Here is a 21,179-nt window from a genome sequence, read left to right on the forward strand (position 1 = left end):
GTATGGTTTGGAAGTTAAGAATAACTTTTGTGTAAGATTAATTTATGGAAACAGAAAGTAATTAAAAAATAAGGCTACTATGGCGCAGTGTGGCAGTGTATCACTGTAGATAGTAAGTTGTGTGTTCGATCCCTACTCGGGGAATGAGTTATTTTCATAATGTCTCGGATTCCGGCAAAAGATTGAGGACGGATTTTTCTTTCTCTCCCCTGATATGCCAGATAAAAAAGTGTGAAGCTAAAAAAACAATAATTCAGTTATAATTAAAACTGACTAATTAAAATTATTCTGATTTTAAAAATATATGGCCCTCCTATAAATGACAAATAAAATTATATCGTCCTTATAATTTTCCTAGAAAGGCGTTGTTAAAATAGTTATGCAACTTATTTTACAATACTAACATGTAAATTGTTTTCTCTAGGTCCTATCAGTACTACGCCAGAGATGCCCACAGCAGCTGACATGCAACTAGCTGCCGCAGTGGGATCAAAAGGTATAAAAACATTAATTTCACTATTATATACTTATAATGAAATATTAATATTAAGATACGATTTAATTTATAATTTTAAGCAATAATATAATTTTATTTAGTGGTCAAAATATTCGGCAATGTTTTAGGTGTTTTATAATAGTGTGAAAAAATTAAATACTCCAGAGGGGGGGTCGTGGCACAGAGGCACAAACATGGTACGAAAAATGTGGAACGGAGTGTCTTAACACTAGGTTCTCTCAACCTCATATATTGTGTGCGGGATCCAGCGTGAAGCTGATTTTATTAATATCCAGAAAAGACACAGATATTAATATGAAAAGAAAATATTAAATAAAATATCGCTCGCAATTTGTTCCGCAATTTCACAAATCAAGATTTATGACTTCTCTTAATATCTTGAAATATAGCTTTAAATCGAAAATGATAAATCAGATCTGGTTAAATATTTCTTTATAACATTAATGGTAAATGATATAATAATGATTTTTTGTTACTTTTTTAAATGTTTTTGTTTAGGTAAACTAGGCAGACCAATATATTTGAAAGTTATCATTTTCTCCCCACTATGACAATCTTAGAACATATTACGCCAAATTTAATCTTTTTTTAGCTTTACGCTGTATTCCGAAAATAGTAGGATAAGTTGAGGAACATTCCGTTCCCTTTAAGACTCTTCCATACCCCAATATTTCTGTAGGCCGTACCATTGCTCTATTACTAGAGCAAGACAAAGTGCACCATTGACTTGCGCCACTATCTCAAAAATGGAAGTGAGGTTCCCTCTATGTACAAAAAATATACTCATATGTATATTTCTAAACAACCCAAGCTTAACATATCTCTATGCATATCTAGCGTGAAGGTCTTGGAAGCGTGTTATGATGGTGTTATAATTTAATTTATTTACTAGAACCTGGCCTCGCCCTCACCCCGGCATAAACACGGATTTTCCATATAAACTCCACTCATTTATAAAGAAGTTAGTGTCAGTTATGCAAATTTATTTAAATAAGATGCAAATGCTAAGTGTTACATAAATAATTTATACTAGGAACCTATTTTTTCATAATAAATATAAATAACAGACCTAAAAAAATAATCGAAGCGTAAAAGTTATTTTAAATACAATGACACCAATATTTGACACACACTATGCCACAATGGCTTCATTTTATTTTTTTAGGATTCCGTAGTTCGAGTAAAAAGAGACCTCATTACTAACACTTAGTTTTCCTTCCGTCCGTCTGGCACCAGACTATATCTCATGAACCATGATAGTAATACAGTTGAAATTTTACAGATTATCTATTTCTGTTAGCACTATAACAACAAATATTAAACAATAGAACAAAATAAATATTGAATCTCAAAATCGTGATTTTTCACCGCTTTTATAGGTACCGAACCCTTTATACATGAATCCGACGCTCACTTATCTATTTAAAAAAAAAACCAAAAACCAAAACTAAATTACTTCAGTAAACAAAAATCCCAAATCAATAATCAATAAGTAGCACTGTCTCTTCAAATATTTAACGACGAACCACACTTACCCCTTTATTTACGAATCCTCTTGACGGTGTCGATTTTATTTTATCAATTAGTTCAGTAATTAAACTAGAGTCCGATTAAATTTCACAGTCTGAAGTAACCGAAGGATTGCTTAATGAGATTAGACGGTGGATTAAATTTTTATTTACATTCACAATTTAGAGCGACAATTCTCAGATAGTCTCTTTTACTAGGGAATTTATTATTGAAATTGTTATTTGTATATTGATGGAATGGTACAATGATAAGGAGTAAATGAAATATGTTAATTTATTGTGTGTACGAGTTCAATTATTTTGGATTTTCTTTAAAACATTGTAAAAATATGTCTCCGAATTTTATAGTCACTTTTTTTTGGATTTACGCTGTATCATACACATGTCAGGGTTGGCCTCCATTGGTAGAATGGGTCACCATTGGTGTTAATTAAGACTTATAAGACATAGACCTACATAAATTATTTTCATTGTTTCAGGAACTAATTCTTATACAGCAGTCGCTTTGGTTTTGCTGCCTGCTTTAGCTCAATTATTTGTATCATAAGATATGAAAGTGAAATAAAAGTAAGTACAATACAACGTGTTTAAATATACTATACTATAAATATACAATTATAATTATAATTTTATTTACTTAAAATAAATAATATAATAAGATTGTGAAAAGGCCAGTCGTAGGCAACAGGCATGTGACTTTAAATGCCACAGGTTGTGGGTTCGATTTCCACTGGAGAAAATTAAATATGCAATATTTTTATTTTTTCGCTCTGGCGTCAATGCAAAAAGAGTTCCGAGTGTTCCGAGTGGCAATATGCAATGGCGTCAAGAAGCTTGCGGAAAATAGGGAACGGAAGTGTCTTAACAGTAGGCTCCCAGGTTCCCTCTGCCTAGCCTGCTGCATATATATGCGGGATACAGAGTGAAGCCAAAAACAATAAACTTAAAGCAAAAACTACTCAAAGATATTATATATTTAAGAGAAATGATAATCATGGAGAATTGATTAATTACCCTCAATGGCCCTTCTAAAAAACTGTAAATTTCACTTTCTGGTAAGTGATGAAAAAAATATATATCTTATAGTTTTTATCTATTCCGAGCTGTCACACCCTCGTCGCATCGGCTCTATAGTTTTAGACCATTGTAACTGGCATTTTGCCAAGACTATTTACGATCTAATGCCATTTAAAGCAAAAGTTGAGTTTTTTACAACTTTTTAAATTCCTTACATCAATAAAACCATAATCATTAATTTCTATAAATTATTGTAAATATATTTTTTGTATAATATGGTGTCATTAAATTTTGAAATGTTAAGATAATTGAATATTAAAGAATAATTAAGAAGCTTTTTTATAGTATAGTATAGTATAGTTTTTGTAGTAAGAAGTATTTAATTCTTAATTTTTGTTTCAGATACAATTACACTGACTTAATCAAAATCGGTGCAGCCCACGATCATTGTAATTAAGCATCTCTAGACTAGTCACTGTCCAAAGCTACACCAAAATTTTCAGTGTTCAACGACTAGCTTGTATACTAAAACGCATTAAGCAAAGTAGGTAAAGAATTGTACAGCTATATTATATTATGTGAATTTCATATTTTAAATATTTTTCTTAATAAAAATGTAAATAGTCCCTTTTAAATTAATTGTAAAAACAATGTTCTTGTAGAACTACAGGCCTAAGGTTGGACGTTTTTTAAGTAGGAATATTACTTTATTTTTGGGATTTCGTAAACACTTCCCTTCATGTTTCGAAGGGGGCAAAAATAATTGATTTGTAATCTTCATACATATTTCTGCCTTCATTTACCTCCCATTCAACAGCTATTTATTGCACTTAATTTACTTGATTAGGAAAACTAAAAAAAAACCCAAAGTAAAAAGTAAACCCAAAACCATCGTGCAAATTCAGATAATCCCCATCACGATACATTATAAATAACTTTATACGTTGCATTCACCTGAATGCATCGACCGATTTAAATTGCATACGTTTCTGGAACATTAACTTTATGTTACACAGCTGTTGTCTGTTATTTCTCTCACAGAATATTTTAGTTTTAAATGTGACAATTATTTGAATATTTATAAAAAAATAATTACTTTTGATGAAAATTAATTTAAATAAATAAATAAATTTTAATTACTTTTGGCTCGGAAATTGTTACTTATAAAGAAATTAGTCACAAATTATGAATATATTTTAGTGTACAGATAACACATAGAGAGCCTAGTCTTAATGCAAGCTGCCAATAAATCTATTATGTCAATGTTTTTATAAACGTTGATTTAAGTGAGAATCGAACCCACAACTACCGCTTATATAGATATTTTTGATTTCCGCAATGGGATACGTAAATGCCTACATTTGATTACATAAAAAAATATTACAAATATTATCAAAATTTAACTAAAAACTTGTAGAGCCAAATATTAAAGTTCATTGACTCATTGTGTAAAACACAACGCCTACCTACTTAAAAAATGTCCACGTTGTTAGATAGTTTTTATAAGTTTAACTTAATTTCACCAAAGTTATTTATATTATAATAATATATTCGTAATAAGCTAACACCTCTACCGTGAGTTCTCGATGTCGCTAGCAAGATATTAAGAAAATAAATACACGAACTCGTTAAAAACTGAGCAAAAGTTTCTTTCAATGACATCTCAAGGTTAAAAACTCATGGTGGAGATAGAAAAATATTTTATTGTCAAACAGTTTTAAGTAAATTTGTATATTTATAAAATGCTAAGCATACTGGCTTCTAAATATTATTATACATGTTGCTGTTTCCAGGCTTTTCTTGTGGATTAGACGATACCGTTCGACTTAATCAACTTTAAGCTTGCACTATCCGTCTTTGAAGTTGGTTAAAATATTTATTCAATGTATTATTTAAATGGTAATCAATTTAGTAAAAATATTTGGGAAATTATAATATACGTATATGTATGTACAAAATTGTTTTGTAAGAAGGTTATCCCTTCAATAACAGGGTATCGTGTTTTGTTCGTTTCATTTTCAAAATAGTTAACGATTCTCTAATTATGAATTTGTGGACAATATTATATAAAATTAAATTTAGATTTTTCGCCCTTATTCGTAAACAAGCTGAGCTTTTTATTTGCATGTCTTCAAGACTTATTTAAACCACGTAAAAAATAATATTTCACATAAGACGTTATACGTTGTCTAGAAAAATCTTCTTAAATATTGATAGAAATTATTATTATTATATGATAATTTGTATATTTTTATATATTATCAGTTCATGAATAAGGGCCACTGTAAATATTTGTACGAAAATCTCATAGATATAAGGTGTATTTTTTGTTTATTTAAATAATAACAGTTTCGCTGTGCATATTGCCGTTTATGGATAAGATCCAAAGAATTTTGTGAGGTTTCTTAAAATAAATGAAACGGTCGTTGTGTAAATGTATTTTTATTTTCCTCAGTAATCCAGCTAATCCCAAAAAAATAAGCAAAATTACGCCTTTTCCCGAACAGCAGGGTAGGCAGAGGGAATCTAGGATTAAAACACTTTGTTTCGTAACTTCCATTCGATTTTTGAGACATTGAGCATGCAAGACCACATTTTGTCACCAGGACAGAAAAATGAAATTGATTTCAATTTAAATATGATTTTTCCCCAAACAGGGGATTAATCCCATAATCATGACGTTCACGAAAATAGAATGATTATTTACAGTATTGCTAGGGCTATATAACATACTAGCGGCCCGCCTGCGGCTTCGCCCGCGTGAACTACGTTATTATTAATTTCTGAAATTAATAAATGACGTTCATGCAAAATTTGAGACTCCTAGCATTTAGTAACGAATGACAAAGACAAATGTCATTAGTAACGAAGTTTCATACAAATTTTCAACCCCAAAAACAACCCCTTAGAAGTCGAATATTGCAAATTCCCGTCTTAGCGAGCACCTACGTCCTTTAAATAACTTCTATGCAAAATTTGAGATTCCTAGCACTTGTAGTTTCTGCGATTTCGTGATGAGTAAGTGACCTTTCGATTTTATATATATAGATAACCAATGTTGATCTGACAGAATATCATACAGTTCTACCGATTTAATGTCAATTTGCACTAATTGACATCTCTGGGAAGTCGTTACGGCAAGTTACCCCGTATCTTGAATCCAATCAAATTTCGCCTGACGTCACACGACGTGGACAACGAAGTCGGAGAATGGTTTTCACGTGCCACTGCATAGGAGTATTGGTCATGCCCTATAAATTGCTTTTTCAAAGAGTTGATACAACATTTATGAATAGAGGTTTATTTTTTCTTGAAAAAGATTTTATTTATATTTTAATAATAATAATAATATAACACTTTATTGCACAAATAAGAAGACATTGAAATACAGTACATGATAAATATGATTAACAGTGCAATGGCGGCCTTATCACTAGAAGCGATTTCTTACAGGCAACCAAAAGAAAAGCGAAAGGATTAAATTTAGTAAAGAAAGCAGAATGGTGCAAAAAGTACTACGAAATATATAAACCAATACATAAATAGCGAATACCAAATAGCTTTATATATACATATATAACATAACATACATACATAAATAAATACATACACACACACCACATATATATATATATATATATATATATATACATATATAAATAAACAATTAAAAATATACATACACTTATAATATTGTCCTTTTAAAGATTAAGTTGAAGATAGTACTGTTTAAGGCGTCGTTTAAATAGCCCAATCGACTGGGACCTTCTTACTTCCAGTGGCAGCTCATTCCATAGTTTTACTGTTTTAACAGTAAAAGAGTCACTATAGCATTTGGTGCGGCATAAAGGAATTTCAAGGGTATAGTTATGGCGGGAACGGAGGTTTTGGGAATGTAGGGTGTCGGACCCCAGAAACTTAAAGCGCTCCTTGAGGTATGATGGTGTCACAGGATTGGAAAGGATGCCATAAAGGAGAGTGAGGGCATGCAAGTTACGCCTATATTCTATTGGCAACCATTTAAGTTGACTTCGATACTGAGACACATAGTCATGTTTCCTTAACCCAAAAATAAATCGAATTATAAGATTTTGCAGACGCTCTAGTTTATTAAGTAGTTGCTGGGACAGATTTAAGTAGCACGAATCTGCATAGTCTAGGATAGGTAGAAGGAGAGCGTGGGCCAGAGAGATTTTAGTCTTTATTGGTAAAACGTTCTTCCACCCTCTCAATCTGCCTATGGAACAAAAGACCTTCCGACTAAGCTCTGATACGTGAGGCGACCAGCAAAAAGCACCGTCCATCCTGATTCCCAGATTCTTAACACTCTCACTAACCTTCAAGCAAATATTATCATATAAAATTGAGGGTAAGGGAGAACGTAATTTAGACAGTTGGTTGGAGCTACCAAACATACACACATGAGACTTGCTGGGATTGATAGCAAGTCCAAACGATTTACTCCAGGCACTAATAATTTGTAAATCTGAATTAATTTTACTAACTGCATTAGGTACATCGCTTATAGCTGCAGTTGTGTAAATTTGCAAGTCATCGGCGTAGAGGTGGTACGAAGACGATATGTGTTGAGTGAGAGTGTTAATGAAAATGGAAAAGAGTAACGGTGATAATACACTGCCTTGTGGGACGCCGGCGTTAATACTACATATTGATGAAACTTTTCCGTCAAGCTTGATGCTTTGTCTGCGTCTGTGAAGGTAAGAGGAAAACCATTCAGTAGCTTTCGAGGAGAAGTTAATAGATCTTAAAATTGCTAATAGAACATCGAAGTCAACTGTGTTAAATGCATTAGAGAAGTCTAGCAGAACAAGTAAAGTCACTTGCTGATGTTCAAAACCGTATCTAATATCGTCACAGACTTTGTTAAGAGCTGTAACTGTGCTAAGCCCATGGCGGAAACCAGATTGGAAAGGAGACAGTATGTTATTGTTGTGTAGGAAAAGAGAGATTTGGTCATGTACAATGCGTTCAAGAACCTTAGATAGGAAAGGCAGTAAGGAAATAGGGCGATAGCTTGAGAAGGGTGCTGGGTTTGGTACTTTTGGTATTGGGATCACAATTGCATGACGCCAGGCATCAGGGAATTCATTATAGGAAAGGGAAAAGTTATAAATATGACACAGGACAGGAAGAATTGAATTAAGTGTAAGGAGGATCATCCGTCGACTAATATCATCAGAGCCAGTAGCGTCAGATTTAATTGACAACACATGCTTGCGAACCTCTGCTTGTGAAATAGGAGAGAAAAGGAAGGGGTTGATTGCAGGATTAGATTGTAGTGACAAGGAGTATAGAGTTTTTACTTTAGTGCTATTACTTTTACTTTAGTACTATTATTTTAATTCATGATTTATATTTTAAGATAAGTTTTAATTGATAATTCATTAAAAATCACAAAAACATTACAATTTTAATTATTTTAAGAAAATAATTAATGTATTTTATGTTGTGTCGCTTTTGAAATAATCGCTTTAATAATATTATAATTTAAAAAAAAATCTTAAACAAATAATTAAGCGCATGGCAAAGTGGCGTTGAGTTCCGCTACTCAACACACAATGCTTCAAGAACTCAGCGAAAAGTGGGGAACGAAAATGTCTTAATGTGAACGGAGTGTTTTGACACTTGCTTCCCAAATTCCCTCTGCGTGCGCTAAGCCTCTGCTGAAGCTATGAAATATTTGTATGAAGTCCTAGCAATAGGTTCAAGCCCCACTTTGGGTAATGATCATATTCCCTGTGTCTAGTTAGATAAAACATCACTTTATTTTTCACCAATCAATTCGTAATGCCTTGAAATCGAGAAGGAAATTGAAGAATGGAGTGTATTAACACTGTCTAACCTAGAATATGACGAAGGTGTGAACCTATAAAAATGTTATGCTAGTAATATTTTTCTCGCCTTTGTCCTCAAAGCTTAAAAATATGTGCGAAAAAAGCTAATAATTTACTTTAAAAGTGCTTTATAATGTTTGAAACTCAGTAAATGAAAACAGACACAAATAGTTTTATCTTTTTCTCTAAATATCTTTATAATAATTATGTTTTCTCATTAAAATAAGTTGATATTATAAATTGGGGAATGGAAGTGTCTTATTGAAAACAGAGCTTTATAATACTGGGTCCCAGGTTTCTTACCAAAAACTAACTAAAAAAAGTTAGTATGGCCCAGTGTGACAGCTTCTATTAGTCAACGCGATGGTTCATCACCATCATCATCATCATCAGCCTGTTCTCGTCCACTACTGGACATAGGCCTCTCCAATGGCACGCCACTGAGCTCGATCTTCAGGTCTTCGCATCCAGCCGCTGCCCGCTACTTTGCTACCCGCTATATCGTCACCCCACCTAGCTGGAGGACGTCCCACATCACGCTTGCCGAGGCGTGGTCTCCACTGTAGAACGCGATGGTAACAGTTTGTTAATACAATTTTCACATATAACATATATGTCATATTGCAATATTTTATTCATATTTTATAAAAAAATATTCCAAAGATAACGCACTGCAAAGTAATTGTAACACGCGTAACACCGATGATGAATAGATATTTTAAACATAAAACTTTTCACTCCTTAGTGGTTAGAGCGATTGGATAGCTTCCAAGAGGCACAGGTTCAAATCTCGCTACGTTCAAATTTTTATACGTTGTCTGATAATTTTTCTTTCCTAAATATGAAATAATACTTTAAAATTCTCAAAAAATATACATCTAATTATTGATTTTAGTTCAGACAAAATTACGCAAAAACTAATATACGAGTCCACTCTTCAAATGAATGTTAGAATATTCACTAAATTGAGTTTTGTTTGCCAAATCGTTATTAATTGTAGTTCTATTCGAATGCTGCCAAATCTATTCAAGAGTCAGTTTGCTGAAAAGCAACAATTATGCTTTTCCCACTTAATATTCTATGTATGTTAGTTTCAATATTCTTGAGTCATGAAGTATTTTTTTATTTTTACAGGCATTATAATGATTTTGTTTCAAAAGAACGCACCACTTGTAACGCTCTCACGATATTTTTTTTAATTATTGTTGTTCATTAGTGGGATAACCACAGAGAATGTTGACGCCCGGAGCAATCAACCTAAAATTAATATCAAAGAACGGAATCTAAAGTCACTAAATAAAAAAAAAATTGTCCCACTTAAATTAAAAGTTCACTTTTATTCCGAACGAAGAAAGTGTCCGATTCTCTCTCTCGTACCAGAGACTGAAAGTTTTTTTAACTAGATGGGACAAAACATCGCACCACGAGAGAAATGCAGGACAATACCAGTTGCAGATGTGGGGTTGATTTCCACTCGGGGGAATAAAATATTCAATATTTTTATTAAAGCGTATCAAATTCCGCCACTCAATACACAATGACCAAAGAATTCGGCGGAAAGTGGAGAGCGCAGTGTCTTAACACTAGGTTCCATCTGTCTGCCGTACTACATGCGGGATACAGCGTGGAGTAAAAAAAGATGAGCTTTCAATCAATCAATCAAATCAGCCTATTCGGATCCACTACTGCAGATAGACCTTCCCCATGGTGCGTCAGAGCTCCCGATCCTCCGCCTTGCGTATCCAGTCGAAGCCAGCAAACTTCTTCAGGTCATCGGTCCAGATTAGCTCTGAAATATATTAATTGCCTAACAATATGTGCAGAGTAAAGACTGTATATTTGCATACCCGTTTCCTGTTACACCAACCGCCACAATACGGACCACATTCGCCTCTATTTTTACGTTTCATTCATTTGGTTAATTTTATTAAAGTAATTAATTTTATATTAGTTTTGTGGTTTTTAATTATGAACATAATAATTCTACATAAATTATTTTAAATGTAATTGAAGTTTTGACAGTCGGATTAAATAAAATTATTACGTGGGAATCCAATGTGCCATTCAAGTTCAAATTTTATTTATGTTTTGACTCGAAAATGAAGAAGAATATAATGACATTATTTGTCAACTTTACGCTGTATCTAGCATTTATCTGGATAAACAAAAGGAACCGAGTGCTAAAACACCCTATTCCTTACTTTCATGCATATGATTAGTCAAAAACTAATAAATCCACATAAATTGTATTCAAATACATTAACAAGTAGGAGTCAAGCAAACAGATGGACATTTCCCTTATTTTCTGTAGCTAGACCTGGTCAGAGAGGTGTGTTCAATAATTTAGTTCGGTAATTTGAACGTAGGGTAGCCCACGCATCTATTATTCAAACGCCCGAAAATACTCCCCACAAAGGAAATTCGATTCTATAATGTACATAATACGGTTGTATATTTCGTTACAAATTGCAACTGCTATTTTACCATCGGTTTCTTATAGTTTATTGATAGCTATGTGAATACTTCTCAGTCTTTTGGGTTACAGCCCTTATGAAGATAGAAGTAGAATTCGATATATGTAATTTGGCCTTTTATGATTTGGCGTGGCGGTTGTGGGATCAACCCCAAAGAAGGGGAAAAATCCGTTGATAGACTCATTAGACAAAATACGGTGTCGATTTCTGTTATACAAAAAATAATGTTACTAAAAATTGAATGGAAAGCCTACATAAATTTGTCAAAGCATAATTGAAAAATAACAATATTTTACGCTTTTTAGAAGTTGTCAAAATTGAAAAGAACGATCAAAAGTGAGTCAGATTCCCCCATCGAGGGTTTTGTAATTTCGGGATTGTAGGTCAATTCTTTACTTCTCTTACCAGTCATTGTTACTTCAGAAATCAATTAGATGTTTCATATTCATTTCTGATTTATTACTGAAAATAGTATAAAACCATTTAAATCATATAAAAATTACGGCTACTTTTAAACTCACTTAGTGAAATTTCAAAATTATAAATGAGTTAATCTATAATTTGTTTATATCCAATATTAATATATATTGGTAAATGGCTCTTACAGCAATATTGTAAACATAAAATCGTGTTCGGAATGGAAAAATTCATTTCAGCTTAAATATTTTACCGATCGTAAAATTAATTGAAGTTTATGTTGCATCACGATTTTTGCCATCCGATTTATTTAAGTGGCATTACACTTGATTGTTTTTGTATACTTGGAAAAGCAGGGTATTGAGACTTGAGCTTGAACTCGTGTCTAGTTAGTTGATTCTCCATTCTCCTCACACCAGAAAATTGGGGAATTATAAATGTAATTAATTGTTCAGAGTAGGAATCGAGGACATAAATCATTGCGTTTACAATCAAACGTAGCGTGAGGGCGTGGGTTCGAATCCCACCGCTGCCAATATTTTTTTATATAGATAACATATAAGATTAAAACTTATAGTTTTATATTTTTTATATACTTTACAATTAGTTTCACGCTGTTTCCCGCAAATAGAGTCTTAACCGTGTAAAGATTAAGAGAATACGTACCGTTTCTTATTTTCAACCAAACTTTAGGGGCTTGCGTGTTGAGTAGTTAAGCTCAACGCCACGCTTTGCCGTTTCGACCGCAGCTTTATACATATAATTGTATAAACAATTTACAAGATGAATTTCAATGCACCCACTGTACCACATTAAATTGAATATCAATCAAACAATGTAACATAATTAGTACTTTCAAATGAAATTTAAATGCGTTTCAATGCGATACGCCGGTCTACTTGAGATTCCGCGAGGCGGTTACTAAAACGTGAGTGGAGCTTACGCACTCACCTGCGTACAGGGATATAGGGAAACAGGAACTTCTAAATATCTAATAGTTTAATATTTGTTTTTTTTTTCAGATATCTCGCAGACAGCAGCGAAGGCAAAGAAAGGGAACCTAGTGTTAAGATACTCCCTTCCCCATTTTCCGCCGAATTATGTAAGCATTGTGTTGAATGGCGGAACTTGAAGCCGCGTTTTGCATTGACAAAAAAACCTTTGGCCTTTCTTTAAAAACAATTTATAGCTTTACATTTTTTTATATAATAGAGAAGGAGTTTTCTCAATATTAACTCTCTGTTAAAGTGGCAAAGCGAGGCATTAAGTTCTGCCACTTATTACAAAATACCTCTAGAATTCGTCGAAATATGGGAAACAGATTTGACTTATGTATACTTAAATTGTAATAGTTGAAGGTTCGATTCCCATTTGAAGTACAATTCAAAAGAGAATACCATTTCTAGTAATTCGTAGTTCTTGCTTGGCCGTCTCATTTGTTTTGCACGGCGCACATAATAACGCGATCAAAACGTATGAGAATTTTGACAGCGCGACGTGATGCGAAAACTTAAAGGGAATGAATTTTGTTCGCCCTAAACAGTTAGGCCTGTTTCCACTGAAAATATATTACTATAGTAAGCTGTAAGAGTTGTGTACTGCGAAAAATAATATAATCGTAGACAAAAAATGGTAATTGTTAAAATTATGTTTCTTTTATTATACTCGTATATAAATAGTTACGGGATATCGTGTTCGTGAAGATTTTTTTAATAAAAATTTGTTACTTTTCTTTTTTTATCAGCTTCACGCTAAAATAGCCTACCTGGGTAGGCAAAGGGAACTCTGGAATTCAGTGTAAAGGTACTCCGTTCTTCATTCAAATATTTACGTTTTCTTCTTTTCACCGAATTCTTAAGGCATTGCGTGTTGATTGGCGGAACCCAACGAAAAAAGCTTTGGCTGGTTCCCAAAATATAATCCCTCAAGTAAAAATCAAATATACATATCGTGCTTACAGTCGCACGCTAGTGCCTCTGCTCTACGACGGCCTCAATAATATCGAAATAAAATCTATCGGGGTCTTTGAGACCAAGGTAGGTATTTTTTTATTGATATCAGTTCTCATATTACAGACTCATGGTTATATCTTTTGCTTTCATGGACAATTCTTTTCATTATTAAACATTTCTTAAAACTATACTTATCTATATAATTACATAAGTATATAGTACATAAGTATATACAGTAAATGACTAGCTTTATGTAATAAGCTCTTAAGAAAGCCTATTTATTATTTTTTGTTGCTAGGTGGTTAAAGGTTTACTTTTTTAGTTACCAAGAAGATACTAGCATAACTCTTAAAATAACCGACAAACACAGTTGATATCTAGTTCATAGTGACAGGCTATTTGGACTGTGACCTTTGGAAAAGGGGGTTATAACAATTCAACCGTTGCCTGCCTCTTAAAATGTCAACGTGTCAAAAAAACATTATTTTGCTATATTTTAGCTAAATAATTTTAACTGCTTTTCTATTTTGCTTTTATTTTGTGAAATATTTAGTTTCTAATATTAGAATTTACAAGAATATCAATCTAATATATGTATAAAAGTTGTATGTAAACGTAGTGTTTGCACACTCCTTTCAACATAGCGCTAATACACTTCCGTTAATCACTTTCCGCAGAATTCTCGAGGCATCGTGTGTCGAGTGCCGAGTTGTGTTTGGATGGAAGATAGGGAACGGACCGTCTTAGAAATCAGTTAGAACCCCAACCTCTGCTTGTCCTAATCTGTCCTGTAAAGGATATTGCATAAAGGTACAAAAAAATATATATATATTAGATTTTACTATAAATAGATTATAAAACAGGTGTTCATTCCCAATACTAAACACACGTTGCTGAGCAATTACACAATGACACACAATTATAAGCCTATCTATGAAACTATAATGAAGACATAGAGGGTCGAATGCTTTAATAGGTTACAGCCTTTCATATTTTTAGTTTTATTGATAAATATTTTTCATGTTTTATTTATTTTATTACGTTAGTCGTTATAAATACTATATATGAACAATTAAATAAATTAGTAGTTGATATTTTTAGTAGGCGATAGGTATTTTTAGTCGACTAGCGAGGAAACAAAATAGTTGATACTGGGAACAACATTAAATATATTTTTCCTCGCGTATCAGAGTTAAAAGAAAGCACCTAGTGTTAAGTCACTCTCTGGTTTCCGCTCAACTTAGATAGAGTAGTGGAAATTAACGATTTGTTTTGTCTAGCCGAGCGGAGAATTATTCCTTATTGTCTACACTCTTGTACTGCGCACGACGACCTACAATTAATTTAAAAAATTAGTTCATGATGTATTTCGCACATAGGGAATCCGGAAACTCAGTGTCAACTCACTCCGTTCCTGTTACTTTCGTTCTCCACTTTCTTGCCAAATTTTAGACGATTGAGAATCAAAACTCACAATGCCACGCTTCGCCTCGATACCAGAGCGAAGAAATGAAAATATTAAATATATAATTTCTTCGAGTGGGAATCGAAGCCATAACCAATTGTCTTTGCAGCCGCACGCTTGAGCCCCTGCACCACGACTTTAAAATACAACTTAAATAATAAGCAAAGAAGATATATACGTCAGAGACGTCATAATTTTAACGAGCGAATTAATTCGATTCGAAACGATGCAACGAAAATCAATTATAAGGCCATTACCGAATAATGAGATGAGCTTCCATCAATCAGTAGAAGTAGAAACGATATATTTAACGGCGCTCATTAAAATAAAAGCTCGATGTTAAGCGAATTTCGTTAAGGAAATTATTATTTTTTGTATATATTTGTATGTTTGTATTGGTATTTATACTGTATCTTAATATAAAATTGTAACGAGCGTATTAGAATTTCTACGTAGCTTGATGATAACGTATGGCTTAGTGGTCAGAGCGCATGGACGGTTTCCAAGAGGCGCGGGTTAAAATCCCGCTTCGTTAATTTTTTTATATTTTCTTAAGTGTGGAATAATACTTTGAAAAAGGGTAAAAACCAGTTTTATATTTTATCCGCATAGAAGCTTGGGTAGGCAGGTATTGAACGGTTATTGACATAATATGATTATTTAATTCTTATTGTCCATATAATAGAAAGTAGAGTTCCCGATCATCTAGCACCAATTTGTATTAATTTACCAAAAATATGCAAGAAGTAGACATGCAGTAAACATTCAAATGCATTTTTTTTATACTGACATTAATACAAACAATCAACTTACGCTTAGTGACGTAACGGCAATGTCAGATTCTAAGTTGAATGGTACCGTAGTCGCTCTGTACTCTGTTATGTTCCCGTCAGTTATGTCCTCGACTGCGTCACTTGCTTCTGACAGGTGTCACCCAGAAGACTAGATGCTAACTAAAATAAACACTTAGTTGGTTCCCGAATGGACTATCTGAAATATCAAATTATCATTTCTTTGCTCTGGTTCCAAAGCAAAAGCCCGGCGGCGTTGATTTCCGCCACTCAATACGCAATGCCTCGAAAACTTCGCTTTAAAGTGGGAAACGGAGTGTCTTCTTAAAATTAGGTTCCCTGTTATTTGCGGGATACAGCTTGAAGCTGATTTTGTAAAATTTATATAAAAAAAGTTTTAAAAAATATTTCGTAAGCGATAATCCTTAATCATATTCTGCTGCTCCAAGCTTTTTACACAGAAATGACATTATTTTGAGAAAATATAATCAGCTATTTATTAAACTACACTAAGCAGTGTTATATACTGCGTGAATCCTTTGAAACCGTCCACACAACTTGAAAGTATCATTTGAATGGGAATGGTGCCAATTATAACTTGAAATTACTTTTAACAAAGGAAGCTATTCCGAAGAGTCGTTAACGTACGAGTAATTTGTGTAACAACATCTGAGTGTATGGAGGTCAATGTATGTGGCCTTGTTTTTTTAATTTACTCTTATATTTTTCTTTTCAGCTTCTTGCCGTATTCCGCATTTGGCAGAGTAGGCAGAGAGAGCTTAGTGTTAAGATACTTTGCTTCCCATTTTCCGCTACATTCTGGGCAAATAAATGTGTAGAGAAAAACTACGCAGCTTAACGCTATTTTAACGCGTAATAGGGTAGTGCAGGACATGGAATACATAGAATAAGAAGTTCTTGTCTAGCCTCTTTAAAATAATCAAAGAGATCTGTTTAACTAAAAAATAAACAAAAGAAAAACATAAAAAAACAGCTTCACGCTGTATCCCGCATACAGCAGAGTAGGCAGAGGAAACCTAGTGTTAAGACACGCCTATACCCATTTTCCACTGAATTTTTTGAGGCATTGCGTGTTGAGTGGCGGAACTCAACTCCGGATTTTTGAAAACATTAAGAAATAATAATTTATTCTCTCGAATGAGGATCGAAACCACAACCGTCGCGATACAGTCACATCCTTGTACCCCTGCACCACGACGGACGGTCTCAATAGGAAAGAATACAAAAATTCATACATATTTAATTTCCTTGTGCAGATTTTGTTTGGTGCAGATGTTCACTCAAATATTGTATAGAATAGTAGAACAGTTTGGTCGTGACAAAGACCCGATAGCAGCTCGTGCACTTCAAGATGCAATACCAATGCCATACCGAGAAATGGATATTTATTTAATATTATATTATATATTGAGTTATAAGAGATTATCGTGGCTATGGTTGTGGATGGTTGTGGATTCGATTCGTTCTCGAGGGAATGCAATATTTTCATTTGGCTTGTATCTATTTTTTACCAGGTTGTCAAGCTGGTAAGCTGACTAATATCAAGTAGAAGAAGAGCAACAATCGCAGTATCAAGAATTCGAGCGGAAAGCCAAGGACAGACAGTGTTTTAATACTAATTGCCTCTACCTGAAATGTATACGGAATAAAATGTGAAACTGAAAATGAAAAATTATTTCAGTCCAAAAGACAAAGAGGGACGGTTTTGGAGAAAACTCTCATCACCTACCCTAATAATTACCCTCCTTTCCAATCTGACAAAATATTTTTTTATTCCATGGAAGATATATGTATATTATTTTCATTTTGCAAATTTTTGCACATACCTTAAAGGTAGGCATTTTAATTCAATTCTAACGAAAGGTCCAACTTCAAATTCCGCTTTATCATAATTTTTAGTGACAATATTTCAAGTAAATTAAAATTTGTTTTCAAAGAAAAGCGTTAATAATTATTTTCTTGACAAAAAAAAAAACATTACATAAATATTTTTCCCTACATTACCTTCAACACTTATACAATCCAACACTTTGCTATATAATAAAGCAACGCGTATGCAACTTAAGAATTGCCATGTCACGTATGACGTACGACCGTCACGGTATCTCGAGTACAGGACATTTGTTTAAGGAATATTCGCTTAGGAGTGTGTCAGCTTATTTTATATTACAATAGATATTTATTTATTCGAAGTAAATATTGTTTTTGTTTTACATTCTGTAATATTATGGGGAGAAAGCTGAGAAAATCAAGTGGAAAGTCCACATTTTAAAGTGACAGGAAGAAAAATAGTTAAATGCTGTATCCTGCAGTTAGCAGTGTAGGCAGAGGGTGAAAAAATGAGTTAATTTACTTACATGCTATATCCCGCGAATTGCGGGATCCCGTAGGAAAATATAGAATCCAATATTAAGCACGTCACCTGTCCACCCAATGTTTGGGATTGCGTGATGAGTGACGAAACTGAACGCTGCTTTTTTATACCAGAGCAAAGAAATGAAAACAATTCATTATTTCAGGCGGCCTAAATGCTAAATTTAAACAATATAAATAATTTAAAATTCACTATATTTCTTCTCTACTTCGTATAAATATATATGAATTTACTTCACATGAGAATTGAATATCTCCAATATCGAATACTCCAAGAATAATGGAATGACATAAGGCCAAGGCGGTGTTCATTACATACTACGTATGGTAGATTCTACGTCTGAATTTCCACGTTCACACATACTAGTGTCCCGCAATTTGCGAGAAATTCAGAGTAACCGTAGAAATGTAACACTATATTAATAGAATTCTATCTATTTAGAGCTTGATATATATCAATACAAATATTTACTTGTATTTATTAGATGACGACTCTTAGCGCGAAGTAACAGAAAGAAATGCATATTGTAAAATTATTAATTAATAACTTCCCGCAGGATGCTGGCACAAAGGTGCCACTGTAACGACGACGGTTTTGGATACCACTGTCGCTGAGGGGAATTAAATATTTAGTATTTTCATTTCATCGTTAGTGGGTTCCACCATTCACCACGCCATGCCTCGTCAAATTCATTCACTTCAGAATTTTATCTCGAAGATTCTGCGACAGAATGGAAGTATCTTTATGGGAACAGAGTGAATTATCACTATGTTTCCAGTTCTCGCATATAGGTAGTACGTACAGGCAGAAAGAAATAACCTAATTTTAAGCAACTTCGTACTCCAATTACTGAAACATTATCTTGTTGGTAAATAATTAACATTTCCTCTGAAAGAAAATTGAACCCACTCTCAATTTAGACAAGCACAATCAGCTATACCATTCCAAAAAAAATATAACAATATTCCTATATAATTTAACTTATTAAGAACCAACGTATATACAACAAGTTCGTCCTTGGAATGCCATCATAAATAACACCCTGTATGTTTATTTATAACATAATTAAGGTTATGAGCTGTTCTCGTATCTATGAATATCAAATGGCTTAGTCTATGCAATTTTGTATCGTTATTATCTTAATAGAGTCCGACGTCCATAACTCAGGGTTGACTCTGTGAAATATAAATTGATGTCACTCGTTTCGTATCATTAAAGAGAGAGAAAAGAGATTTATTAGGTTTTGCACGCTTTATTTTCTTTTTGGTTACACGCTGTATGAAGGGATAGGCAGTACGAATTTAGTGCTAAGATTCTCGGTTTCCCGCTCTTCAGCCAGTTTTCAAGACTTCGTATGTTGAATGGTGGAACCAAACGCCGCATTTTATCTTAATATTAGTGGAAGGAAATGAAAATAATTATTTCCCCAGAGTGGAAATCGTATCTTTTCGTTTATTGTCAGAATACTCTGCCGCTGCTCACGATGGCCTTAACTAACTCACTGTTGACTTTCTTATTTTCGTTCACTCCGTTCTTAACACTTGGTTTCTAGGTTCCCTACGGGTGGGTAGCCTACAATGTGCGGGAAACAGCGTGAAGTCATAAAAAACATATAGAAAAATAAAAATATACTTATTACATTATTTCGTATTGCTATTAGATATATTAAGGACATATTCAATACCATATAGCTAAGGTAAAAATAAACAGAGAACTTTCATTTAAAAGCTATCCGACTCGCTGGCTCCACTTTCATCCGAAGAAAAGCCGATGGCCCTTTCATCATTCCATGTATGAAGATTTACAATCCAGCAGAATTATTTATAAAATATATATACTTTTTAGCCTTTTCTATAATTTTTTTTTTTTTAAATAACTGAATTTTCTTAAGATTTTTTTGATGATTTGTCTGAGGCCATAGTGGCACAGTGGTTCAGTGTTTGTCTGTGAATGCAATAATTTTGGATTTACAGTCAAGGCAATGAATTACTTCATTTCCTCACTCTTAGATTGGTAGCTACATCCGATGTCCTACAAACGTCCCAGGCTAGGCAGAGTTAACCTATTGTTAAGAAATTTTGGGGATATGGCGTATTAAGTTGCGGAACTCAACGCCGCACCTTATTACAATTTTGTATATTTATTTTTATTTTCTATAGAAGATATTATCAATTACACTTAGCAAGTAGACAAAGTGCTAAGTCCACTAAATAAGAACATGTGATAATGTAGAGTAAATTCAGTACCTTGTTACCCAGCTACTAATGCATCTTAATTTATTCCGTATGTGAATTGTCTTATACAGTGATAGTAGCAGGTACATATTTAGTGTATACATATTACAAGATATATTAAAACAACTAGCGGCCCCACCTCACCACGAATATTGACTAAGAGTATATTTAAGAAAATTTTATTAATTGTTTTAGTATGGTTGTTTTTATTATTACACACTAATAAATCTCAATTCAAAACTTTTCCAATCAAATGAAATATCATTTGTTTTTGCTCGTCAATTTCCGGAGTAAAAAAGTAGTTTTTCTAAGTTAGCTCGGTCAAAATATTTTTTGTGTAAATTCGTGTCAAAATTAATTTTATATGTATAGTATAAGTTTTTATGTGATTTTATAGATGATCATCAAAATCAATCCCAGGGCCACGACTGGTTTTAAAACTTCATAGTAAGGGACATAATTTTTCAATTCGAACTAATGGTTCCTGAGATTAGCATGTTCAACCAAACAAACAAAAGATATACTGTAATAAA

General features: G+C 33.2%; 1 protein-coding gene across 1 annotated transcript in view; it reads left to right on the forward strand.

Annotated features, from left to right (window-relative positions):
* LOC146529803 (uncharacterized) overlaps positions 1 to 5,498 on the forward strand; it is a 74,354-nt gene extending 68,856 nt beyond the window's left edge. Inside the window, exons 5-7 of the mRNA XM_085200482.1 lie at positions 425 to 496; positions 2,526 to 2,613; positions 3,466 to 5,498. Of these exons, the coding sequence (XP_085056608.1) occupies positions 425 to 496; positions 2,526 to 2,593 (140 nt within the window). The 3' untranslated portion in view covers positions 2,594 to 2,613; positions 3,466 to 5,498. The remainder of the gene's footprint in view (positions 1 to 424; positions 497 to 2,525; positions 2,614 to 3,465) is intronic.
* The last annotated feature ends 15,681 nt before the right edge of the window (positions 5,499 to 21,179 follow it).

Source organism: Heliconius melpomene, chromosome 17 (genome assembly GCF_056956725.1).
Source record: "Heliconius melpomene rosina isolate 202511_hmr_F chromosome 17, ASM5695672v1, whole genome shotgun sequence".
Lineage (NCBI taxonomy): Eukaryota > Metazoa > Arthropoda > Insecta > Lepidoptera > Nymphalidae > Heliconius > Heliconius melpomene.